General features: G+C 46.9%; 1 protein-coding gene across 5 annotated transcripts in view; it reads right to left on the bottom strand.

The window, feature by feature from the left end:
* Positions 1-23972, bottom strand: part of WDFY3 (WD repeat and FYVE domain containing 3) — an 88989-nt gene that overhangs the window by 52823 nt on the left and 12194 nt on the right. For all 5 annotated transcript variants that reach the window (XR_012946525.1, XR_012946524.1, XM_032969114.2 and 2 more), the window contains exons 2-8: positions 12436-12657; positions 11798-11921; positions 6606-6715; positions 5999-6247; positions 5193-5385; positions 2175-2361; positions 1355-1524 (exon numbers count right to left, since the gene is read on the bottom strand). Coding sequence is in view for 3 of the 5 variants with exons in the window: in XM_032969114.2 (XP_032825005.2) it covers positions 1355-1524; positions 2175-2361; positions 5193-5385; positions 5999-6247; positions 6606-6715; positions 11798-11921; positions 12436-12627 (1225 nt within the window). In the remaining 2 variants the exon portion in view is untranslated. The remainder of the gene's footprint in view (positions 1-1354; positions 1525-2174; positions 2362-5192; positions 5386-5998; positions 6248-6605; positions 6716-11797; positions 11922-12435; positions 12658-23972) is intronic.

Genomic DNA, 23972 nt, shown 5'->3' on the forward strand with positions numbered 1-23972 from the left:
AGGCAAGGCCAGTTTAGAGATGGGTTTTCAAAGCAGACTTAAATATCTCTACAGACTCTGATTACCTGATTTCAAGTAGCAAGGCATTCCATAGCTTGGGTGCCACGCTCAGAAGAGCCCGATCACCAAAAGAACGCAAACTAGACTTGGGAGTGCTGGGCAGTTGGAGATCAGAAAATCTTAAGAACCGTGATGGAATATATAAATGCATTTCCTGCAAGTAACATGGGCCCTTTAAAGCCAATAGGTGAATAGCAGTGCAGTAAGACTTTGGATTGCGAGCATAATTCGTTCCGGAAACGTGTTTGTAATCCAAAGCACTCGTATATCAAAGCACTCGTATACCAGTTGTGATCATGTGACGCTCGGCAGACAAAGTGTATACGTACTACTCGTATTGCAAGACCTCACTCGTTTATCAAATTAATATTTACTTTAAATTTTTGCTCGTCTTGCAAAACACTCGCAGACCAAGTTACTCGCAATCCATTGTTTTACTGTATCTGAAAATCCACTCGGAATTTGACTGGTAGCCAATGAAGAGAAAAGAGGACTGGTATAATGTGCCCACGGAATAGTGTATGTATAAGTACTCTAGCAGCTGCATTCTGAACAAGCTAGAGTCTGCCTAGTACTTTGCTCAGAATCCCAACCGATAAGGTGTTGCAGTAGTCGAGTTGGGATAACACAAAAGCATGGAAGAGTCTCTCCAAGTCAGCAGGTGACAGGAAGCGATGCATTCTGGCAATATTTCTTAATTGGAAAAAGGAAATTTTAACCACCAAAAAGTTTTGGCGCAACCATGAATTCAATACTGTTAGTGATGCAGATAGTGCAGAAGACGCTGTTGCATAGTCTGGTTTTAACTGGATATAAATTTGAGTATCATCTGCATAGCAATGGTAGGATAAGCCAAGATGTCGTAGCAGAATACTCAATGGTGCCATGTCGATGCTAAAAAGTGATGGGCCAAGCACATATCCCTGTGGAAGAAGAGAGAATCGGTCTAATTGGTGACTTGAAGCCATCCTTTGTGACGAAGTAATTGGCCATTAGGCAAACGCTTATGGGGGCCTCAATGATGGAGAGCAAAGCACTCTGCATGTGTGGCTTCCCAGAGCCATTGGGTAGCAATGAGCATTGAAGACCACCGTACTGATGACTCCTGATGAGGCCAAAGCCAGTCAAGAATTGTCTGATGGCAATTTTAACAACAGAATCAGCAAAAACAATGGCGACACGGACGAGAGGCCGAAAGGAGGAGGAGGGTGGAGAGAGAAGGGAGGGGGGAGGTGGGGGATGGAGGGGGGAAGGAGGAGGGGAGAAGGGGGCAGGGAGGAAGAGGGAGGAGCACCTTTGCCGAGCGGTTGCGGCACGGTGAAGCCCGGCAGTAGGTACGGCACGCCGCTCGTCAGGCTGCTAGATGGACGCAGCTCGGCCGCTCCGCACGTGGACAGCGAGGCCACCAGCAGCACGAGGTTACGCAGCCCGTCCCGCGCACCCTCCTCCTCCGCCTGCTCCAGCCTGCGCGGGCACAAGCCAAACGGCATCACACGACTCTTACGCCGTGGGCCACTGGGGTGGGTGAGGGGCGGGTGATCGGTGGATGAGTGGGTGGGTGAGCGGATGGGAGAGTGGCTTTGGGTGGGTGGGTGATCAGGTGGGTGGGACAGCTACAAACCCAAAACATTTCGGTTGTTAGAAAATTGCGCTCCCACCATACAAAACCCGAAGGAGAGGCACGCCAGCCGTGCCGCGTTGCCGTTACCTGCGCGCCAACGCCGCCGCCGTGCAGCAGACAGCCGTGTGACTCTACAGCAGCTGCGGTGGAAATGGAGGCGCATTCCAGAAGCGACTCGTGATTGTCCGTCGTGTGTTTTCCTTTGTTTTATAATCGTACATACATACTTTTAACACGGAATATAAATAACGTTACATTCTGGAAATAGAAATAACGGGGGCTTTGTTGAGAAAATTGAAAAAACGGAACACCCCACACGCCTGTTCTGGCTAATAAAGCAAAGTATGAACAGGTGGCAGAATGAATGCATGAATGAATGCATGGACAGACACACAGATGAATAGGGTGGGCAAATTAAAGCATGCATGGGTGAACGGACGAGCGTGCACAGGTAGGGGGGACAGACGGACGACAGCGTGCATTGGCGCCGTGCCTGAGCATGAAGTCACAGAGGAACTGGTAGCCCTGGCAGCAGCGGAAGTCGTCGAGGAGGCTGTGCGACACCTCGCTCGAGTCCTTGAGGAAGCACAGAAGGCTCACAAGGATCTCGAGCAGCTCTGCCAGGCTCAGCTCGCTTGACTGACGCATCGTCTGCAGGCACAGCCCCACGCACTCCTTGTCTGCACACGGAGAGGACGGGGAGAGAGGGGAACAGAGGGTTCACAAGCGCCTCGCACCGAGGACAGAACACTCGCACGGTTCTCACTCATCCAAAACACTCGCACGGTTCTCACTCATCCAAAACACTCGCACAATTCTCACTCATCCAAAACACTCGCACGGTTCTCACTCATCCAAAACACTCGCACGGTTCTCACTCATCCAAAACACTCGCACGGTTCTCACTCAACCAAAACACTCGCACGGTTCTCACTCATCCAAAACACTCGCACGGTTCTCACTCAACCAAAACTCTCGCACGGTTCTCACTCAACCAAAACACTCGCACGGTTCTCACTCATCCAAAACACTCGCACGGTTCTCACTCAACCAAAACACTCGCACGGTTCTCACTCAACCAAAACACTCGCACGGTTCTCACTCAACCAAAACACTCGCACGGTTCTCACTCATCCAAAACACTCGCACGGTTCTCACTCATCCAAAACTCTCGCACAGTTCTCACTCAACCAAAACACTCGCACGGTTCTCACTCATCCAAAACACTCGCACGGTTCTCACTCATCCAAAACACTTGCACGGTTCTCACTCAACCAAAACACTCGCACGGTTCTCACTCAACCAAAACACTCACACAGTTCTCACTCATCCAAAACGCCCGCACGGTTCACTCAACCAAAACACTCGCACGGTTCTCACTCATCCAAAACACTCGCACGGTTCTCACTCATCCAAAACGCCCGCACGGTTCACTCAACCAAAACACTCGCACGGTTCTCACTCAACCAAAACACTCGCACGGTTCTCACTCATCCAAAACGCCCGCACGGTTCACTCAACCAAAACACTTGCACGGTTCTCACTCATCCAAAACACTTGCACAGTTCTCACTCAACCAAAACACTCGCACGGTTCTCACTCATCCAAAACACTCGCACGGTTCTCACTCATCCAAAACACTCGCACGGTTCTCACTCATCCAAAACACTCGCACGGTTCTCACTCAACCAAAACACTCGCACGGTTCTCACTCATCCAAAACACTCGCACGGTTCTCACTCATCCAAAACACTCGCACGGTTCTCACTCAACCAAAACACTCGCACGGTTCTCACTCATCCAAAACGCTCGCACGGTTCTCACTCAACCAAAACACTCGCACGGTTCTCACTCATCCAAAACACTCGCATGGTTCTCACTCAACCAAAACACTCGCACGGTTCTCACTCATCCAAAACACTCGCACAGTTCTCACTCAACCAAAACACTCACACGGTTCTCACTCATCCAAAACACTCGCACGGTTCTCACTCATCCAAAACACTCGCACGGTTCTCACTCAACCAAAACACTCGCACGGTTCTTACTCATCCAAAACACTTGCACGGTTCTCACTCAACCAAAACACTCGCATGGTTATCACTCATCAGAAACAGTGACATGCTTCTCACTCATTCTTTGCTCATTCCCCAAACACCTGGGATCCCTTCGCTTGATAAACGTCCCTGCTTCCTCTCCCGGATCAATCACAACCTGATGCTTAGCTGTCGATTATTTGCGATAACTTCCCTTGCAGATGTATTTGACATCATACACCCTTGTCTAATTGCATACGAATGCAATAATCACCCTACATTCGAGCCAATTTTTGTAAGTGGAAATATTGATTATGTTTGTGCACCGCTTTCTAATTTTCCTGTCATGTAGTTGTTTTTGCCACAAATTTAATACCGTTGCTTTTGCTATGATTTATATTTACTCGATTGTTGGAATTTTCAGTGTTATTTTTGCTTTGTAAAATTAGTGAAGCAGATCACATTTTCAAATTAGACTCATCCGGGTCACCGATTACACTAAATTAACTTGAACTTTGAACTGGAACACGCCTGTACACAGTTCACTCATGCCGTGGATAGATAAACATTGTTTCCACAAAAACACATTTTACTTGTGCCCTGGTTTATGAGCTGCTCCTCACTCATCGAGGGTGAGTGACCTAGCGCCCACGTGACTGCATATGTCGGCAAGTTACTTCGAGAAGCGGCACAATAACAGACACAACAGCATTCTACATCTTCACCCCGATTCCACGCGGCTAAATACACACGAGTTTTGTGTCACCATGTTAGTGTTTTAGCTGGTTCACCTCTCCCACCAGATAGTAAAGAGTTAACAGATTAGTTGAGCAATAAAACCTACAGCCAGTAGAGTCATAAATAGAGTAATCGTTTACTTGGGTAATCAGAGCCCATAGATTTTTGTACGACCACTGTGTGGATTCGAACCGAAGTTCTTTGCATTGCTGGCTCAGCATCTCTTCGAAAGTCAAAGCCAGAGTGAGTCCCAGCTCAAATGCACACAGAGGCATTTGTTCTCATCTCCTGTTGACAGTCTTGAACAAGTGGTGGAAATTCCCCATTCCTATCGTGGGGGTGTGAGTTTAGCCAAAGGACATTTACTCTTGACTTCCCCACGAAGTGGTACTCATTTTACTGACCGTGGAGAGATGATGGCCGAGTCAACCAACCAACCAACCGAAATTTTAACTCGCCACCTTCCGATTGCGAGCCGCTTGCTCTAAGCCCGAGCCAGGTGGCCATTATGAGGCCTTGCAGACAGCGTTATAGATAACAGCCCTGTACTCAAAACCCTGCACATCAGCATTGTTCCGCACGGGCTCACTGCTCCAGACCTGGCCATTAGCAACTAGTCGGTGATTTAGAGATCAGAGCACCGATCTGGCACCGATTACAATCGGTCAAGTAAGCGATTACTCAATAAAACTCGGATGACAGGCTTGCTGGGGGGAGCAGCACCGGCGATCGCGCACCGTGCAGGTACTTGAGCACGTTGGCGCTGAGGCCGTGTCGCGCCAGTGTGAGCAGCGCCTCGGCGGCACTCTGCCGCCACGCCAGGTTGTGTGCCGGGCACCAGGACGTGAGGGCCGTGAACACCAGCTGCAGGTCGTCCTTCTGGGCCAACTCCTCGGCCGGGGACACGAAGCGACACAGCCGCACCAGGATCTACGCAGCACACACAAACAAAAACAAATTGCTGTTAAGTCTTAAGAGTCTCTTGGTGCAAGCGCTGCTCGCAAGCGCCTATAAACGCCAACACGACGCACGAGATGGTGTTGTGTTCATCACCACGCCCGGCCGCCTTCGTCTCCGCAGTGCTGATGATTACATGCCGCACTAGGCACTCATTTAAGGCAGAATCTAACTAGGGGAGGCTCAGGACCGGTTCAGATATTCGTCGCTGTGAGCAGGTTTCGAACTTGGGTCACTGGGTTCTTAGGGTAATGCGCTAATGACTAAACTACCCTCTGCAGTCGATACCACCTATTTGTGCAAGGAAGTCACCCATCCAAGCACTGTCCAGGATCAACTCTGCTTCACTTCCGAGAGCCAATTAAATTTGGTGCATTCCGGGAAATTTAGTGCTAGGCATCTCAAAAGAGAGAGAGAGAGAACAATTTAGTAAACCATAGATATCACCAACAATTGTCCAAAAACTGTGGCCCTCTAATGGTTAAGACGATTGGCCAATTCCACTCCTGAGCTTTTACGAACAAAGTCATCCTTTGGTTACCACAAGCATGATAATCTCCCACTCCCCTCGCGTGGCACGTCTCACCTGCCCGAACACCTTCTGCAGTGCCGCGCGGCGCTCGAAGCACGACACGTCGGTCTGGTTCGCCAAGCCAGGCGTCGGGGCGCCTGCCCCTGCCGGAGTGGCGGCGGCGGCGGCGGCGGCGGGGGGTGCGGCCGTGCCCCCTGCTGTGGCCCGGCCGGGCCCCCCAGGAGGGGGCAGGTCAAAGAAGAGGTAGAGGCACTTGACAAGCGTGGACGGCAGCGACATGGTGGTCATGCAGTCGACGGTTTTCTGCGAGGAGAGGCGGAGGCGCGGCCCGTCAGGCTGTTGCGACTGAGACCGTGGTATCTGTATACGATCATCATCGTTGTCGTCGTCATTGTCAGCCAGGGTCAATCCGCTGCTGGATGGACTCCCCAAACCGCTGGCACCACCTCTAACTATCTGCCACCACCTCAACGATTATCATCACCCTCACCACCACCATAACCATCATCACCACGATCATCACGATCACCGCCACCATCATCATGACCATTGCCACCATCATCACCATTACAACGATCACTGTCGCACTCACCATCATCATCATGATCACCATCACAACCATCACCACAATCACCAGTGCCACCACCCTCACGGCCGTCACCTGTCCCGAGGCTGCGAGCAGCTTGAGGGTCTTGAGCAGCATCCACCCACGGCTGCTCTCCTCGCTCTGGTGGATCTCCAAAAACTGGGCGATGGCGCAGCTCGCCGCCTCTGTGAGACCCACAGGGCGCCACGCGTCACTCTCGCGCTCTCAACCACAGCCGCCTCCCTTCATTTTCTCCCCCCGGGTGAACAATTGTTGTGAAAGTGATTTTTTTGATAAAGCGCTCTGTGCGCTGGGTTATCAGAGCGCTTTATATGTATGTATGTTGAAACTCCTTTTGCACCGTACGTAGCCAAGCGTGATAATCGGAGATGTGGAGAAAGGACCACAAACTAAACATAAAAAGCAATTCTGAAGAAATACGTTTTTAATGTAGCTTTAAAAGTGCATTGCTCTAGTGGTTTCTACAGAAGAGCATTCTAGACGGTGGCAGATGTGCATCTAAAAGTGCGTGATGCAGCGACCATTTTTGTTCGATGGCCAGCCAAATTCCCGCTGCGAGGATGACCGGAGTTTGCGTGATGGTTTATGCTCCTTGACGAGATCAGCGAGGTATTGTTGTTCATTTGTGGCAAGCACTTTGTGTGTAACGATAAGTGACTTACATCGCATCTCATCTCAACACATTCCAAAGGGCACCCCCCGCCCCTCCGGCACAAGAATGCTGAATACTCAGCGCCTGGCACGCGGGCATCAATCTGCAGGTAGTGGGCGATGATTGCTGTGTTTCCCAATTGAAAATTTTGTAGGTAAATTTACGAATTTAATCAATTTGAACCATGACGTCAGCACAAAATGGCCCACTCTTGGAATTGACATCAAGGGATCCTTAACGTCAATCGTGACGCATAAGGTGGGTATTGTTATCGTTACAACCGCAGTAAAAATCAGTTTGGGCTGTCGGAATCGAACCACAAACCTCTGCAATAAGCGGTTAATGGACTACTACTGGGCCATGCCACAGCCCAGTTACCCGAGTTTGATTCCCGATTGTGACTAACATCGTTGGCGAAAGATATCTCAACCGACCCAAGCCTGCTCGCTCTCAACATCCCACAATGGCCAGCGTGGTGAACTATGGCCAAAGAATCCCCATGCCCCACACGGTATGGGAAGGCCTTCACACAGCAGTGGATTGATAAAGGGCTGCAAATATTAGCACCTGCGCTACTGTTGGAGGGTGCTAGGCCCTCCCCGGACGGGTAGAGCAAGTGGATCGGACGACCGCAATGGAACGAAGCAACAAAGAAAGCGATGTGTACATAATCAGGAAGAGGAGATGTGACGGTGGAACAAGTGTGCAGGATGCAGAAGGATAGGATAAGCGACTAGAAAGTTCACAATGGAGCATAGAAAGAAAGTGGTGTAGGTGTTACGGCACTCCGCTTTTCATCGCCCACCACGCCGGCTTCTCAAAAGCGTAGACCAGCGACACAAGCGTGAGACACGGCACCTGTAATTAAGCCTCTAATCTATTTGCAACGGAGGCAGTACAGCTCGTGCGCGAGATGAGCAGCAATCCGGAAGAATTACAGTGCAGGCAACCCCTCATTACAGCAGCCACTGCCATTACCAGCATGATTACCACTACCATTACTGTGCCGTCTACACACAAACAGAGGCAGAGGCAACACATCATTAAGGGACGCAGTCCGCTTCACTTACTATTCCAAAAATATCCATCCAAGCTTCCTTGTACTTCAACAAACGAACAAGGTTTATCCTTAAAATAACATTAGAATGAAATTATAAAGGTTAATACCTGGAAAAGATGATATTTTTGTTTCTGTGATGTCATGCCATTTGTACGCATGTATGTTGAACTTCATTCACAATGTACATAGCCAACTGTGCTAATCGAAGGCGTGGGGTAAGGACAACAAACTAAACAAAAAAAACAGTTCAGGTGACAATTATTCCTAGTTCCTGGATCTTGTCCTGAAGATGCTCGGCGTAGTTTCAAGTGAAACGTCGCAATTTAATTGCTGCTAATTGGTTCATGAGAATTGTTCAACTCACCAGCGTGAGCGGAATCAATAACACTGTGTAACCTTTTTTTTTGTTCCTGGGTAGTAAGTGTTATTTCCTAATTGCTTATGCCTCAAAGGTACAGAAAATAGCTATTATTCCCCAGAAACTTTGCTTTTGTGACCAGGACAGTGATATTTTGAAATGTACCTATTTTACAGAACATTCCAGATAGATTCAGTGCTGAGTAAAACTTGGAGTAACTTCTCGAATATTCTCGAACTTTCCAGTAATATAAATAGCCGTATAAATACATGGGTCTTAAGCCCACCAGTTCAGTTTAGTTCCAGCTGCCTAAGTGGATACATATCTGATTTTTCTGAGATGGCATCAAGAGGCTGCAAGCATCCGGCAGACGCATTTTGCTATGTCTGCGGCCAATTTATCAAGACAAGAGCGAAAAAGTACTCTGTGGAAGCATCTGCTAAGATGTGTGAGGCCTACAAGGCATATTTTGGCATGCCTGTCGGAGATCAAGACAAATCCCGGGCACCTCATTTCACCTGCGAGCAATGCAAAAAACCTCTGGAAAGAAAGATGGACAATTGTTGCTCGGAATTTTATGTTATAAAATTTGTTTTAAAAATTTAATTGTCAAATTTTTCAATTTTAAAATGACATTGAAAAAATATGTCACGTATGAAAAATCTTGCGAGAATCTCTTACACATTACTATTCATGGGTGAAATAAATGTATTTTTGTAGGATGGTACAGAGGGGAAAAGAGAGCCATGAAGTTCGCTATCCAAAGAACATGGCGGGAACCCACTGACCACTAAAGCAACTGCTACTTCTGCATGTTGGACCCTTCTAAAGATCGGACTGGCAAGAATGCACCTGCTATCATGGATCCGGACCTTCTTACATCCATCGCCCTGGTGCCACACTGCCATGAGCTCCCCGTACCCACTCCTCCGGAGAGAGAGCAGCCGTCTTTAGAAGAGAGCAGCAAGTCAGAGAGCAAGGAAGACGTTGCAGATCCAGATGACAATTTCAGAGGTGGAGCTGAGGAGAGAAACCCATACTACCCCAACCAAAAGGACATCAACGACTTGATCAGAGATCTTGATCTCACCAAGTCCAATGCCGAGATTTTGACGTCTAGGCTCAAGCAGTGGAACGTGTTGGATGAAAGCGTGCTAGTCGAAGATAAGAGGAAGCATCACCAACCTTTTTGCAGCTTCTTCACCCGTCAAGATGGGCTCTGCTTCTGCCACAATGTGACCAGTCTGTTCGAGGCAATCGGATTCGCCTGTAACCAGAATGAGTGGCGCCTCTTCATTGACAGCTCATCCAGGAGCCTCAAAGCCGTGCTGCTCCATAATGGTAAAAAGTACCCGTCTCTTCCCCTGCCTCACTCGATGCACCTCAAAGAGGATTACAACAGCATCAAAACCTTGCTGGACGCCTTGAAGTATGATGAGCATGGCTGGGAGGTCATCGGAGACTTCAAAATAGTGGTATTCCTGATGGGTCTCCAAGGCGGTTTTACCAAGTTTCCCTGCCTTTGGGATAGCCGAGACAGCAAGGCGCACTACCACAGGCGGGACTGGCCACAGCGGACCGAGTTCTCTGTGGGGAGGAACAACATCAAGTGGGAGCCACTGGTGGACCCCGGGAAGGTGCTGATGCCACCACTGCACATCAAATTGGGCCTCGTGAAACAATTTGTCAGAGCTGTAGATAAGGAGTCGGCAGCCTTCAAGTACCTTCAAGACTTCTTCCCTAAGCTGTCTGAGGCAAAGGTCAAAGCCGGTGTCTTCGTCGGACCACAGATAAAGAAGATCCTGGAGTGCAATGAATTCCCCAAGAAGCTCACTAGTAAGGGGAAAGCGGCTTGGGACAGCTTTGTCGCAGTGGTTCGTGGCTTCCTGGGCAATCACAAGGCCGAAAACGATGTGGAGCTGGTTGAGACTCTGGTGAAGAACTATGGGACAATGGGCTGTAGGATGTCACTCAAATTCCATATCCTTGATGCTCATTTTGATCAATTCAAGGAGAACATGGGAGCGTATTCGGAGGGGCAAGGCGAGTGCTTCCACCAGGATATACTGGACTTTGAACGCCGATACCAAGGACAGTATAACGAGAACATGATGGGAGACTACATTTTGGGGCTGATTCGTGAAAGTGATTTACAGTATCATCGTAAATCTCGAAAAACTACTCACTTCTAAATCTTTTGTAGTCATTTTTGTATTACTTTAGTATAAATACATGTTCATTTTGATTCATGTTTTTTTTTCTGACTTATGTGAACGATAAGACACAATTTCACCTGTTTTCTCATTGAAAATAGGTAAATTTCAAAATATCATTGTCCTGGTCACAAAATCAAAGTTTGTGGGGAATAATATCCATTTTCTATACTTTTTAGGCATAAGAAATTTATAAATAACACTACCCAGGAACAAAAATTGTGTTATAAGTTTTAACACTTCATTAAACTCTGGCACACCACCTGCCTAATAAATTTGGTTGGCAGTGTCAAGCGTTTTTTCATCGTTAAACCTATGAACACGTTTGCCTATTCAGCAATCAGATAAAAATGTTGCATGTATGCACACGTGCAGCCCTTTCATCAATCCTCTGCTGGATGAGGACCTTCCCAAGTCGTGCGTGGGATTGTGGGGGTTATTTGAACAAATTTCACCACGCTGGCCAGTGCCAGTTGTTGAAGGAGAGAATCATGAATAGACTGGTCCCTGCCATGGGAATGTGGAATTCTCACTGTAGACACAGAAGCGCAAACTTAATCAAGCGCCACCTTTGTTTGCTCATATGTGGGCGTAGTGCAGTGGTAACCACTCATGTCTCACAGCAAGAAGGGCCTGGGTTCGAATTCCTGACTCGGGCACCTTTCCGTGTGGCAAATTTACGCTCTCCCCCCAATCTGCATGGGTTACCTCTGGGTTCTCTGGTTTCCTCCCATAGCTAAAAACACACACATACGCATCGCTCCCCCCTACCCGACTGCAAAATCGTTGGACCATCCTGAAAAATGGTCATGAGACTCAGTGAGACTTTCCTAGGTAAACAAGTGTAGTAGGAGCAATAATAATGGTGGAGCAAAGAGAGAGAGAGAGATAGATCAGAATCAGAATCTTTCAGAATCAGAATGTTTATTTTTTCCCGTCGAAATCCGCCAGCACGGGCCTCACCGGTGGACTTGTTGGAGGCTCGCCTGCGGATCTCGGTCACCATGAGCCGAGACACCTGCGTGGCGAACTGCAGCAGGTCGGAGAAGCGCTCGGCCATCGAGCTGGGAGGAGCCTCGCCAAACACCTGCTCTCACCGAGGAGACAGGTCCCGCCACGGCTCACCCCGTGCGCCCTCTAGCCGCTGTGTCTACTGAAATCTGTGCACGTTGCAAATTCTATGGCGTTTTTGGGACGCAATTTTTTGCAAGAATGATGCTGAATACAAATAAGACACTGTGATAATAATTAAGATTATCAGGGACAGCCAAAGAATGACATCACAAAAGCAATTCTGGAGGCACACTTAAATTCCCTATCAAGAGTGTTCTTCACATGAGAATAAAAATGAAACGTAGCTAGAATAATATAAATTAGATGCAAATATAACATTTAATGTGATGGGATATTGTGCACCCATCATACAGATATCAACCCAAGTTCTATCCAATGCCGACTCAAATGTCCCTAACATGGCCATTATAAATCCAGTGGAACAGACACGGACACTCTGCCCCATTGTTCATAATCTCGCATCCCAGCGGTGCAGGCCCAACATTTCAGACCCGGCTATTATGAACCTTCTGTCCGGCCCGGCCCACCTTGTTGAAGAGTGGAAGCATCATGTAGAGCTTTTCCTCCTGCTCCTTCTGAGTAACGGGCCGGGAGGTTGTAGTCATCTCGAGGAAGAGGCGCCGCAGGTGCATGAGGCCCAGCGCATTGTCTTGCGACGACGCCGATGGCGGATGCTCCTCCGGCCTCTGCCGCGTCATCATTCTCTTTACCACGTTCATGGTGAGGGTAGCGGGGCTGGTGGCCAGCCACTAGTCGACACGCATGCACACACACATGGGGAGTGAGCATCTGACAGACTTTAGCACTGGTTTTTGTGTTTATATCATGGGACCTCCTTTGCCAGTACCAACATATGAGAATATGTTTTCCCCTTTTTTCGGGCAACAAAACAGTTGTGTTAAGATGTTAAAACACCAAACTGAAACCTTTCACAAGGAATAATGTCTGCATTAACCACAATACTTGTGGTCAGAATGCACACAAAAACACACCCTTTGAAGCTGATTGGTCCACACCAGAGACAGCTTTCTTGCGAGCCTAGTCTGAGGCTCGACACCGTTTGAGATGAGGCTCGAAAGAAAGCTGTCTCTGGTGTGGACCAATCAGCTTAAAAAACAGTGCATACAGTGAGGGAAAAAAGTATTTGATCCCCTGCTGATTTTGTACGTTTGCCCACTGACAAAGAAATTATCATTCTATCATTTTAATGGTAGGTTTATTTGAACAGTGAGAGACAGAATAACAACAAAAAAATCCAGCAAAACACATGTCAAAATTTTTATAAATTGATTTGCATTTTAATGAGGGAAATAAGTATTTGACCCCCTCCCAATCAGAAAGATTTTTGGCTCCCAGGTGTCTTTTATACAGGTAACGAGCTGAGATTAGGAGCACACTCTTAAAGGGAGTGCTCCTAATCTCAGCTTGTTACCTGTATAAAAGACACCTGTCCACAAAAGCAATCAATCAATCAGATTCCAAACTCTCCACCATGGCCAAGACCAAAGAGCTCTCCAAGGATGTCAGGGACAAGATTGTAGACCTACACAAGGCTGGAATGGGCTACAAGACCATTGCCAAGCAGCTTGGTGAGAAGGGGACAACAGTTGGTGCGATTATTCGCAAATGGAAGAAACACAAAACAACTGTCGATATCCCTCGGCCTGGGGCTCCATGCAAGATCTCACCTCGTGGAGTTGCAATGATCATGAGAACGGTGAGGAATCAGCCCAGAACTACACGGGAGGATCTTGTCAATGACCTCAAGGCAGCTGGGACCATAGTCACCAAGAAAACAATTGGCAACACACTACGCCATGAAGGACTGAAATCCTGCAGCGCCCCCAAGGTCCCCCTGCTCAACAAAGCACATATACATGCCCGTCTGAAGTTTGCCAATGAACATCTGAATGATTCAGAGGACAACTGGGTGAAAGTGTTGTGGTCAGATGAGACCAAAATGGAGCTCTTTGGCATCAACTTAACTCGCCGTGTTTGGAGGAGGAGGAATGCTGCCTATGACCCCAAGAACACCATCCCCACCGTCAAACATGGAGGTGGAAACATTATGCTTTGGGGGTGTTTTTCTGCTAAGTGGACAGGACAACTTCACCGCATCAAAGGGACGATGGATGGGGCCATGTACCGTCAAATCTTGGGTGAGAACCTCCTTCCCTCAGCCAGGGCATTGAAAATGGTTCGTGGATGGGTATTCCAGCATGACAATGACCCAAAACACATGGCCAAGGCAACAAAGGAGTGGCCCAAGAAGAAGCACATTAAGGTCTTGGAATGGCCTAGCCAGTCTCCAGACCTTAATCCCATAGAAAATCTGTGGAGGGAGTTGAAGGTTCGAGTTGCCAAATGTCAGCCTCGAAACCTTAATGACTTGGAGAAGATCTGCAAAGAGTAGTGGGACAAAATCCCTCCTGAGATGTGTGCAAACCTGGTGGCCAACTACAAGAAACGTCTGACCTCTGTGATTGCCAACAAGGGTTTTGCCACCAAGTACTAAGTCATGTTTTGCAGAGGGGTCAAATACTTATTTCCCTCATTAAAATGCGAATCAATTTATAACATTTTTGACATGCGTTTTTCTGGATTTTTTTGTTGTTATTCTGTCTCTCACTGTTCAAATAAACCTACCATTAAAATTATAGACTGATCATTTCTTTGTCAGTGGGCAAACGTACAAAATCAGCAGGTGATCAAATACTTTTTTCCCTCACTGTATATTATCAGAGTATGTTTTTGTTTGCATTCTGACCACAATTATTGTGGTTAATGCAGACATTATTCCTTGTAAAATATTTCAGTTTGGTGTTTTGTTGCCAGAAAAAAGGGGAAAACCTATTCTCATTTTTTGTGTTGAGTTTGTTGTCCTTCCTCCGCACCACCTATTAGCATGGTTTGCTATATACGGTGCCAAAGAAGGTCAACATACAGTGCATCAATAATAATAATGATAACACTTATCCCTTTGTCAATCCCAGACAGGTGGCTTAGGGGTAGAGCAAACACCCAACAGACTCAGCCCATCATCTCTCCAGGGTCCATAAAGTGGATACCACATTTTGGGGAAGATCAACAGTGGTTGTCCTATGTATCGAATTTCACCTGCCATGAGAATGTGGAATTGGCACCACTGGCTCAGGAATGTAAACGAGAGATGAGCACCACCTCGATCTCATTTGCGGAGGAAATCACTTTGAAATTCACTTTCTGTCAATGAAATGCTGGATAAAGTCCTCCCATGCTGTGTCAGTCATGGGGGTTGTTTGACCATACTTCACCACGCTGGTCAATGCAGGTTGGTGGTGAAGATCAGTTAAGATATCACTCACCACTGACAGTAGCTATGGCAAGGAATAGAACCGATGGTGTCTTGTTCATAAAGTGTAGCGCTAATCACTGTGCCACCGTGCCACCGTATTACCATTTGCTGAGTTATTTATTTCGTAAACATATGGATGAATATAGATTTGCCACACACATCAAAATGTCTAATAAAATACATAAAAGGCCAGTCCTGCGTATGTATGTTTTTGTTTGGGACGTACCACAGTGACTTACCTATTCCCTAACTTTTTGGAATCCATCCCGAAAACGATTGTTCAAAATCCAGTGCAATATTAACAACCTTCATTACAACTGTGATTGTGGAATTCATAATTACAATTGAAATGTAATGGGAATTCAGCGATAGATTCCGCTGTAATATGTTATGACTAACACCAGGTCTGCAGTCAAATATTTTTGACTCACAAACGATTGCAGCAATGACATCATCATCCAAATGATCACTATTATCATCCAATCCTTATCGAGCAATCATCATCAAGAGTACATCCACAAATAATCATAAAATCATCCCTACCATGCAAACATCAATTACCATCTACATTACTATCACAATATCTTCAACAAATTTGTATCTAATCATCATTAATTTAATCAGATCATAATCATCATCTATAAGAACAGGTTTTACCCTCTGGCAATAAAACAGGTTGTTAAGATCTTAAAACACTAAACTGAAACCCTTTGCCAAGAATCATGTATGCATTAACCACATATACTTGTGGTGAATCATGCAAACAAACAAAAACCATGATCTGATAATACATGCATTGTCTTTGAAACTGATTGCACCACACCAGAGACAGCTTTCTTTTGAGCCTCGTCTCAAACAGTGTTAGACCAGAGGACGCCAAAAGGGGAACAGCACAAAGACAATGCACATGATGTAGCTGCTCACCCCGAGCTCTCAATAAAATAATCAATAAATTATTAATTCATCACCACGTTCATGTAAGAGGGAAGCACTTTATCTTAAAACATGGGTATATTCTGCAAACTAAAGGTATAATATTTAAGCGGGCAACTAGGCTTGTTTTTATCAAATAAGAGATGCAGATTCGGTTCACCGAGTTTGTTTTGATAAAGCCACTCAAGTGGAATGAGACAAAATAAAACACCCCGTATCTGTCAAAGCACTGCAAAAAATAACACATCTCAAAGGAGCCGCCTTTTCCCTTCCCAGGACATGTGCACCGAGTCGAAGGATTTCACGAACCTGCGAGGGGTTGCGACATGCGCAGGGTCTGGCACAACCGATTGATGCGTGGCCGATCACAGATACGCGCTAACAAGCCGTCACACCTCTCGCGCATCGATTCGCAATTCCTCTTTTGTTTTGAGCCGTTAACAATTTGTCGAAGATCCAGGCCCAAGGGTCGTCATGGCCAAAGCCATGAATGCCCCCACACCTCGCCTTCACTTCCTTCTGCTCGATCCCGTAATTGTTCTACTCTCAATATCTTACCCTGAAGGACTTCTTTCTCATTTACGTGACCCGAATCACTCTTGAAAATGAGCCTCTATTCTGGTCTCTTGAGTTCTCACCTGGTTAAACAAAAGACATTTAAATTTACATGCGTGCTACTCACCGAAACCTCCTTTTCTAATTACATGGACAGATATATTCCTTTATTTTATAACGCCCCCCCCCCCCCTCCCAATTGTATCCCAAAATGGCCCATTTATGCCACCCATTTGCATCTCTCACACAGCAGTAATACTCGTCGTGTTAGAGAATGGCCCACGGAGCAGATATCAAAGAGCTATCTCTCAAGCCCCTTAAAGTGGCTTGTGTTCCATTCAGCGGGGGCAGCACTTTCCAACTCGCTACGCTCTGAAGAGCAATGTTTGTCTCTTGACAGTCAATCTGATATTTGTTTATTTGTTCGAATTTAGCCAAATTAAGCGCAGATAGAAAGTAATATTTCATATTTGTGGTTAACAGGATAATACTGTGCTTGAGAAGCCGGTTTAATCAGAGGCAGCTGCCTGGATTCTAATGTAGAATCGCGGTTTTTATCTGGCCACTCTGACCTCAGATCCACCCAGCCTCCCCTTTCTTACTTTATCCAAATTTTTTTTGACAAATTCCTTCCATCCCCTGCAAATACAGTATCTGAATTCAAATTACTAATTACACGACACAAATTAATCCTTAGAGGTCATGGAGAATGTGAATTACAACAAAACATAACGCCACCTTCCCATATTTATCTCGCCACGTAAAAAATATTTTACCACACGTACCATCAACCACATTTCTTTCTGGGAGTGCATTTCATCAACAGTATTGGTTGAACGCAAGTAATTAAGCAACGTCTAGACAGGTTTTAACATTGTGTCTCATCAGCAGTCAGGCTTGCTTGAACCAATGCTGTCAAAATGCCAGGTGTCCGAGGCAAGGACCCCTCTATGCGAGCTCATTTTGTAAATATGGCTCACGTAACACGCCCCACTTAATTTAAACAAATCCACAAACCTGACGTCTGTTAAAAATTAAAAAATAGTAAATAATTGCTGCAACGTGCACATGGGCAGCACAGAGCTAACAACTGTTCATGGCCAAGGCTATGCATGCGTGAACACGGAGCACTTCATTGGCTCTGGGTGACACATGACCCGAGAGGGGAGACATCCGATTGGTGGGGACCCTCACTGGCCTTGCCTTTGTGTTGCGTTAACCCGAGCGAGTGCAGTGGACCTTAGACATTTCTCGGATTCCAGCACGGATCAATCACGGCCTTGTGCGATTCACGAGTGGAAGGACGCATTGTCGTCCCGTCTCCCCGGACAATTTGTTGCTTTAATATTTTTCCTTAAAAGAAACAAAAAGAAAAATCCGAAGACCCCCCCAAAACATTTTAACTGTAAATATCGGACAGCCAGCTGTGGTATTTATTCAACACGTAATATTCCGATCTGTGCTGCAGCACTGCACTTAAAGAGCATGCTTACACATAAGATGCTACATCGCAGGGCTAAGAGAGATGGCGACTGAGTGGCAGCCAAGGAATGGAGCGCATCCGAGAAGACATCCACAGAGGAGATGGAGCCAATAAATAGGCTCGTGTGCAGGCGAAAGATCAATGATTAATGTCATAGAACCACGAGAGATGGCAACAAGTTGAGGAGGCCTTCATCCAGCAAAGGATTGCTCATGGCTGATTATGATGGGGGGGGGGGGGTTTACATGACCATACTTGATGATGAGGCTTATTTGGCAGCCACGGGAGGTTATTTGACCATACTTCAACAAGCTGGTCAGTCATTCATAATAAAAGGTTTTTTTTTTTATTTTGGGTTAGATCGCGTTATTATAAATGTGTCGCAACCCTCCACCACCATCAGTAAAACACATGCGTCACGTTAACAAAACGCCAATTAGTTACTTCAGTGCAAATTAGTGACAGGCTGGGAGCACAGTACAGTACAACAGTTATTTTTTTAAACTGACAACAAAGAAGAAATACATATCCATTTCATGAAATAATTGTTGCACAAGTTACGGAGGCGGCTAGTGTAAGACGCACACACATGCATACGGACGCAGCCAGTGGCAGGCCAAGCTGTGAGACGTTGCTCATCTGCATTTTCCTCACTCCTTTTATTTCCTACGACGTGACAGCCCCATGCATTATACCCCCGGACACAAGCGAGCTGAACAAGCCATCAGCCCCGTCACAGCGGCTGTTTCAAGGCAGGGGAGAGGGGGTGGCAGGGGTTTTTTATAGAGGACATTGGGTGCTGGGGGTAGGAAGGGAAGGGGGGGGGGAGACCGGGAGTCGCTTTGTTCCGGAAACCACGCGATGTGACGCTCGTGAGCGAGATCGCTGCCGCGGTTCACCGGGCCGAGGGCAAAAATATAAAAGAATGATAATAGGACTCATATCTTAAAGACAGGGTCCTTGAATATAACATCAGGCAGTTCACCAGTGTTGGTTCGAGCTAGCCTGACTGCTGATGAGACAATGTATGTCGAAACCAGTTCAGAGTTTGCTTGAACCAAATAAATTCTCTTTAAATTATGCACTCCCAGAAGGCCGATGGATTGTGAAAGAAACAATTGCATTGTTTAATGCAGAGAGATGGATACGTGAAGGAGAGACGTGATGTCTGCATTTTGCTTAAGCGGCGGGAGTCCCGAGCCAGGGCTGATTCCCCACCCGCAGGAATGTGCAGATGAGCGTTAAGTCACTCTGTCCTGTCTGAGAACCCATTGAGCTTATACCCGCATGTACACACATCCCAACATCGGACCACAGATCTTGGGCAACTGTTGGGAGCACCGGCTCTGGCTATCTTCCCAAGCGCTTGTCTGTAATTTCCCGCGCCTCCGTGCGGAAACGCAACGCTACAAATTCTGCAGCTTTTTTTTCACACAGTGTGCATGACTTACGACGCTATATAATACCGAAAATAAACACGGCGTTTGGAACTACCGACGGCAATGTATTCACCGCCAGTTGCAGAGGTTCACGGGTTATGACGCTTAAAAGTACGCCGAGCCGCTTGCTTCACCACGGACGTTAAAGATCCCGTGGCGTCATTCGAAGAAGGGTTGGCCATTGTGCGCCGACATCACCGTCCAAATTTTCCAAGTAAAAAAAAATCGTACCGCAGATTACTCCGTTGGGAAATGCATAGCAACGGTGACCCAGTGCTGTGAAAACTTAGCAGGACCCTCCAAAAAAGGGACCTGAGACATCGGTGAGGCTCTCCTGGTCAAACAAGCATCATAATAATACATAGCGTGTATGTATGGTGAACTTCTTTCACACAGTACGCAGCCAACCGTGCTAATTGGAGGTGTTAAAGGACAACAAACAAAAAAGTATATAACCTCACCGAGTCTCAAGACTGTTTTCAGGAGGATCCTGCCAAATGTTTGCAGTATGCTACAATGTTGCTGTGAGTAATCTCAATTGAGGCAATTTCAAGTCATTTATCATAACTGAGATATTTGGTCAATACCAGTTACAAAGCTTCTGTTTTTGTTAATGGGAAGAATGAGGGAACCCAGAGGAAACGCATGTAGAACAGGGGGAGAACACACAAAATCCACACACAAAAGCGCCAGTCGTAAATCGAACCCAGGAAGTTCTTGCTGCGAGGCACGAGTGTCATCACTGCGCCATCCTACCGCACAATTCGACGTTGGGATGTAAACGCGCACAGCCATAGGGCAAGAACTTCCTTTCTTGTCTCATTCACGCTCAGCCCAGTTTAATCACGGACAGTGACTGAAACCTGGATCCAAGCCAAGGATCTCAGTGGTACCGGCTCAGCGCTCTGAGCTGCCTGGCCACCAGAGTTTATAATCGCTGTCTGAAACAATGGGAGGCCTTCATCCAGCAGTGGAGTAACAAAGGGCTGTACCTGTACACCAGGGGTGGGGAATGTCCAGCCCGCGGGCCGTATAAGGCCCGTGAAATCATTTGGTCTGTTCCAGCCATCACATTAGGGGTCAGTTAATGAAATGTTTGACCAAATATAACAGGCTAATTTTTTAAGTTGATAATTGTGTATGGCCCGCGTATGATGATATAAATATCCAAATGGCCCTTGGCAGAAGAAAGGTTCCCCACAACTGCTGTACCCAATGCTAATAATAAGGATCGTAAAATATATACCAGGATTTTTTCGGAATTGAGGCTCCTTCACTCGCGTGGCTCTCCTCTACATCTCATTGCTCTTGTTCTTTCTCCACTCTCATCTCCTGTTGACCATGGCAACTTTTTCCTCACTGCTCATGTCTCCTCCACGTTTCTGTCCAAACGCAATTTCTCCAAAGTAATTTACATCCCACGAAACATACTTTCTAAAACAGTTTTATGTGTGTGCAGTATTTTCAATTTCTTCTGCAACGTGGTTGTCTTTGCTATGATTTAAAGTTGCTCCATTGCTGTACTTTTATGTTACGATTGATTTTGTCATTATTGTGACCCACGTGAGTCACTCTTGCAAATGAGACTCATCCTGGTCTCTACGGTTCTCACTGGGTTCAACAAACCAACTTTAACTCCTCCAGTGGCCAAACGCCCATATCTTTCTTACATTCATTCACATGAACAGTTCTCATTGTTTTCCATTATTAAGGAAAATAACAAACCCAACCCAATGTACTCACGCCAAATCAACGTGCAAGGCATCATGGGAGACCGGGGTGGGGGGGGCGACTGCTGTTTACAAGAGAACTACAACCACGACTCCATTATCGCCATGCCAACACCGCCATCAGCATCATCGCACCCACTCAGAGGCCCCTTCGCTCGTGGCCCCACAGGGCCCAGCCACCCCGCGCGGTTATTTACGACACACATGCACGCGCACGCCACGGAGAGTGGATCTTGAGCCGCGACAACAGCTCTTAGTCTGGAGTCAGTCCTCGTCAGCATAACCAAATAACAATACGGTAATAAGTAAAAGTGTAGCCCTCAAATTGCTTATGTAGTTCACGTGCAAGTGCTGGATGTATTGTTACATCGCAAGATCTTGCGAGGTACCGGCGGCTTCGGAAGGCTTTCATCCAAAAGTGGAAATATCATGGCTGAGGAAGATGAAGGTGGAAGAGAGAATTTCAAGTAGTCAGGGAGAGAGGTGATGAAGGAAGAGATTCGTATCTGAGTCGTAGATGGGAGAAGGAAGTGGCAGATGTGAGAGGTGAGAGCACAATGATCACAGTTTCAAGTTCTTAAGTTCAGTTCTAGGTGATCGAGTGGCTCAGAGGTCAGGGTGCTGAACTGGCACCACTGAGGGTTGGAATCCAGGCAGCTTTCCAGTGATTAAATTGAATACTCAAGTGTATTGAGGTAGTGGTCTCAACCTGGTTACAACTGACTGCACAAAAACACCCATATTCAATTTGGTTCTCCACTTAATTTGACTCAATTCCAACTCTGACAATTAAATTATTGGTTTGATCACCATGCGAGGAACCCCACTCTCATAAGCAGAACGAGTGGGAGAATGCTGCCCTCTACTGCGTGGTCCAGAGGTCACTTGAACGAATCTCAGAGGTAGCTCTGTGGATAGCCACTTCAATGGGCCGTTCTCCAACACAAAGGGTTGCGCTGCCCTGCTAGAGATCTGAAGGGGGACGTCATCTCGTGCCATGCTACCTCCGATTAGCACGGTCGGCTACATCGGGTGCGAAAAGAGCTCAACATGCATACAATGTGCCATAAGTGACACCTTCGCGTGTGTGTGAGAGAGATGTACTTAGAGAGCGGTGGCGCAGTTGCTAGCTTGCTGCGCTACAAACCCGGTGACCCGAGATCGATTCCCGCTCACTGCCACCAATGTCAGTGACGATTATCTGAAACGGTCTTGGGCCTCTCCTAGGTCGACACAGCCTTATATTAATATTGGTAGCTGGTGCGGTGTGTAAACGTTGCCACTCGGGAGACAAAAGCGGTCGGGCGTGGTGCTGAAATTCACAATACATACACATACAATCGGGGTAAAACACAATCAATGCAGGCCGAGGAAAATGAGAGGCGCGACTGTGGCTGAACTGCTCGACGCAAGACAACAGCAGCTGAGTAGCTATCGAGACTGCTTGCTGCCACGCACAGTCACGCAATTGCCACCACAATCTCACGGCCCACCAACAAAGAAGAGAACCACACAGCCATCGCACGAGCATGGAAGAGACACTGGCTCTCTCTCCCTTCTCTCTTATAAGCGCATCAGCACAACCAAGTGCATCACATTTCTCGCTTTAACGGAGTACTGTAATAAAACAAAGCTCTCGCACGCATTACATCACCCGTCTGACGCTTCACTCCATAATGACTTCATTCCCATGGCATCCAATTCCATGGGACAGTGTTTTTTTGTGATGTGTGACGAGCAGTTGCCTGCTCAGTAATCGTACACCGCGCCGTGCAGCACCCACACCGTGCTGTATATATACAAAGAAAACGATCGCCCATATAGCCTTTTCAAGCTATTGAGGCATGTGCTGTTAGCGAGGACCTATTAAGGCCGGGATGGCACACAAGAGGGTGGTGTTGGTCTGCACCACGCCCAGCCACCTTCGTCTCCCCAATGCTGTTCTTTACTACACGCTGCACCAGGTACTCATTTAAGGCCAAGTCGATCTAGGGGAGCCCCAAGGACCAATTCAAATATTTTCCACTGGTATTGGCTGTGTGCGAGAATAGAAATCAGGTCACCTATAGCCTTAATTAGACTGTTGGGGCCAGTGCTGTTAGCAAGCACCTACGAAGGCCAACACGGTCTTCAGAGGTGATTGCAATCATGTGATAATTTGTGTATATTGATTTATACTGAGACATACACACACACATAAAACCACTATAGCAAATCCCACTAATGTACGGTACTTCTACGTTTCCACATCCATGCTCCCCAGCATCACAAACCCGTAGTGACTAGCGTTGTGCAGTACGATTAAATTAATAAGCCACCACTCCCTTAAGATATAATCTTACTCTGTTACATAGCATATTGAATATAATAAGTTTGCATATTACATGATGCCTGGTGGTCAAGAATAATGACGGAGTGGCGGCCAAAAAACAAGAACGCTTCCTTGAATATGCCCACAAGGAAGATGGAGCGATGGCATCAGAATAAGTGCAATTGCTTCATGGATTGTTGTACTGCAGGATCCCGAGGTGGTGGCACCTTGGGATGGCCTTTATCTTGCAGTGGAATGACCATGGTTGATGTTGATTAA

This window comes from Petromyzon marinus, chromosome 41 (assembly GCF_048934315.1).
Source record: "Petromyzon marinus isolate PM22_M1 ecotype Great Lakes invasive population chromosome 41, UKy_Petmar_22M1.pri1.0, whole genome shotgun sequence".
NCBI lineage: Eukaryota > Metazoa > Chordata > Hyperoartia > Petromyzontiformes > Petromyzontidae > Petromyzon > Petromyzon marinus.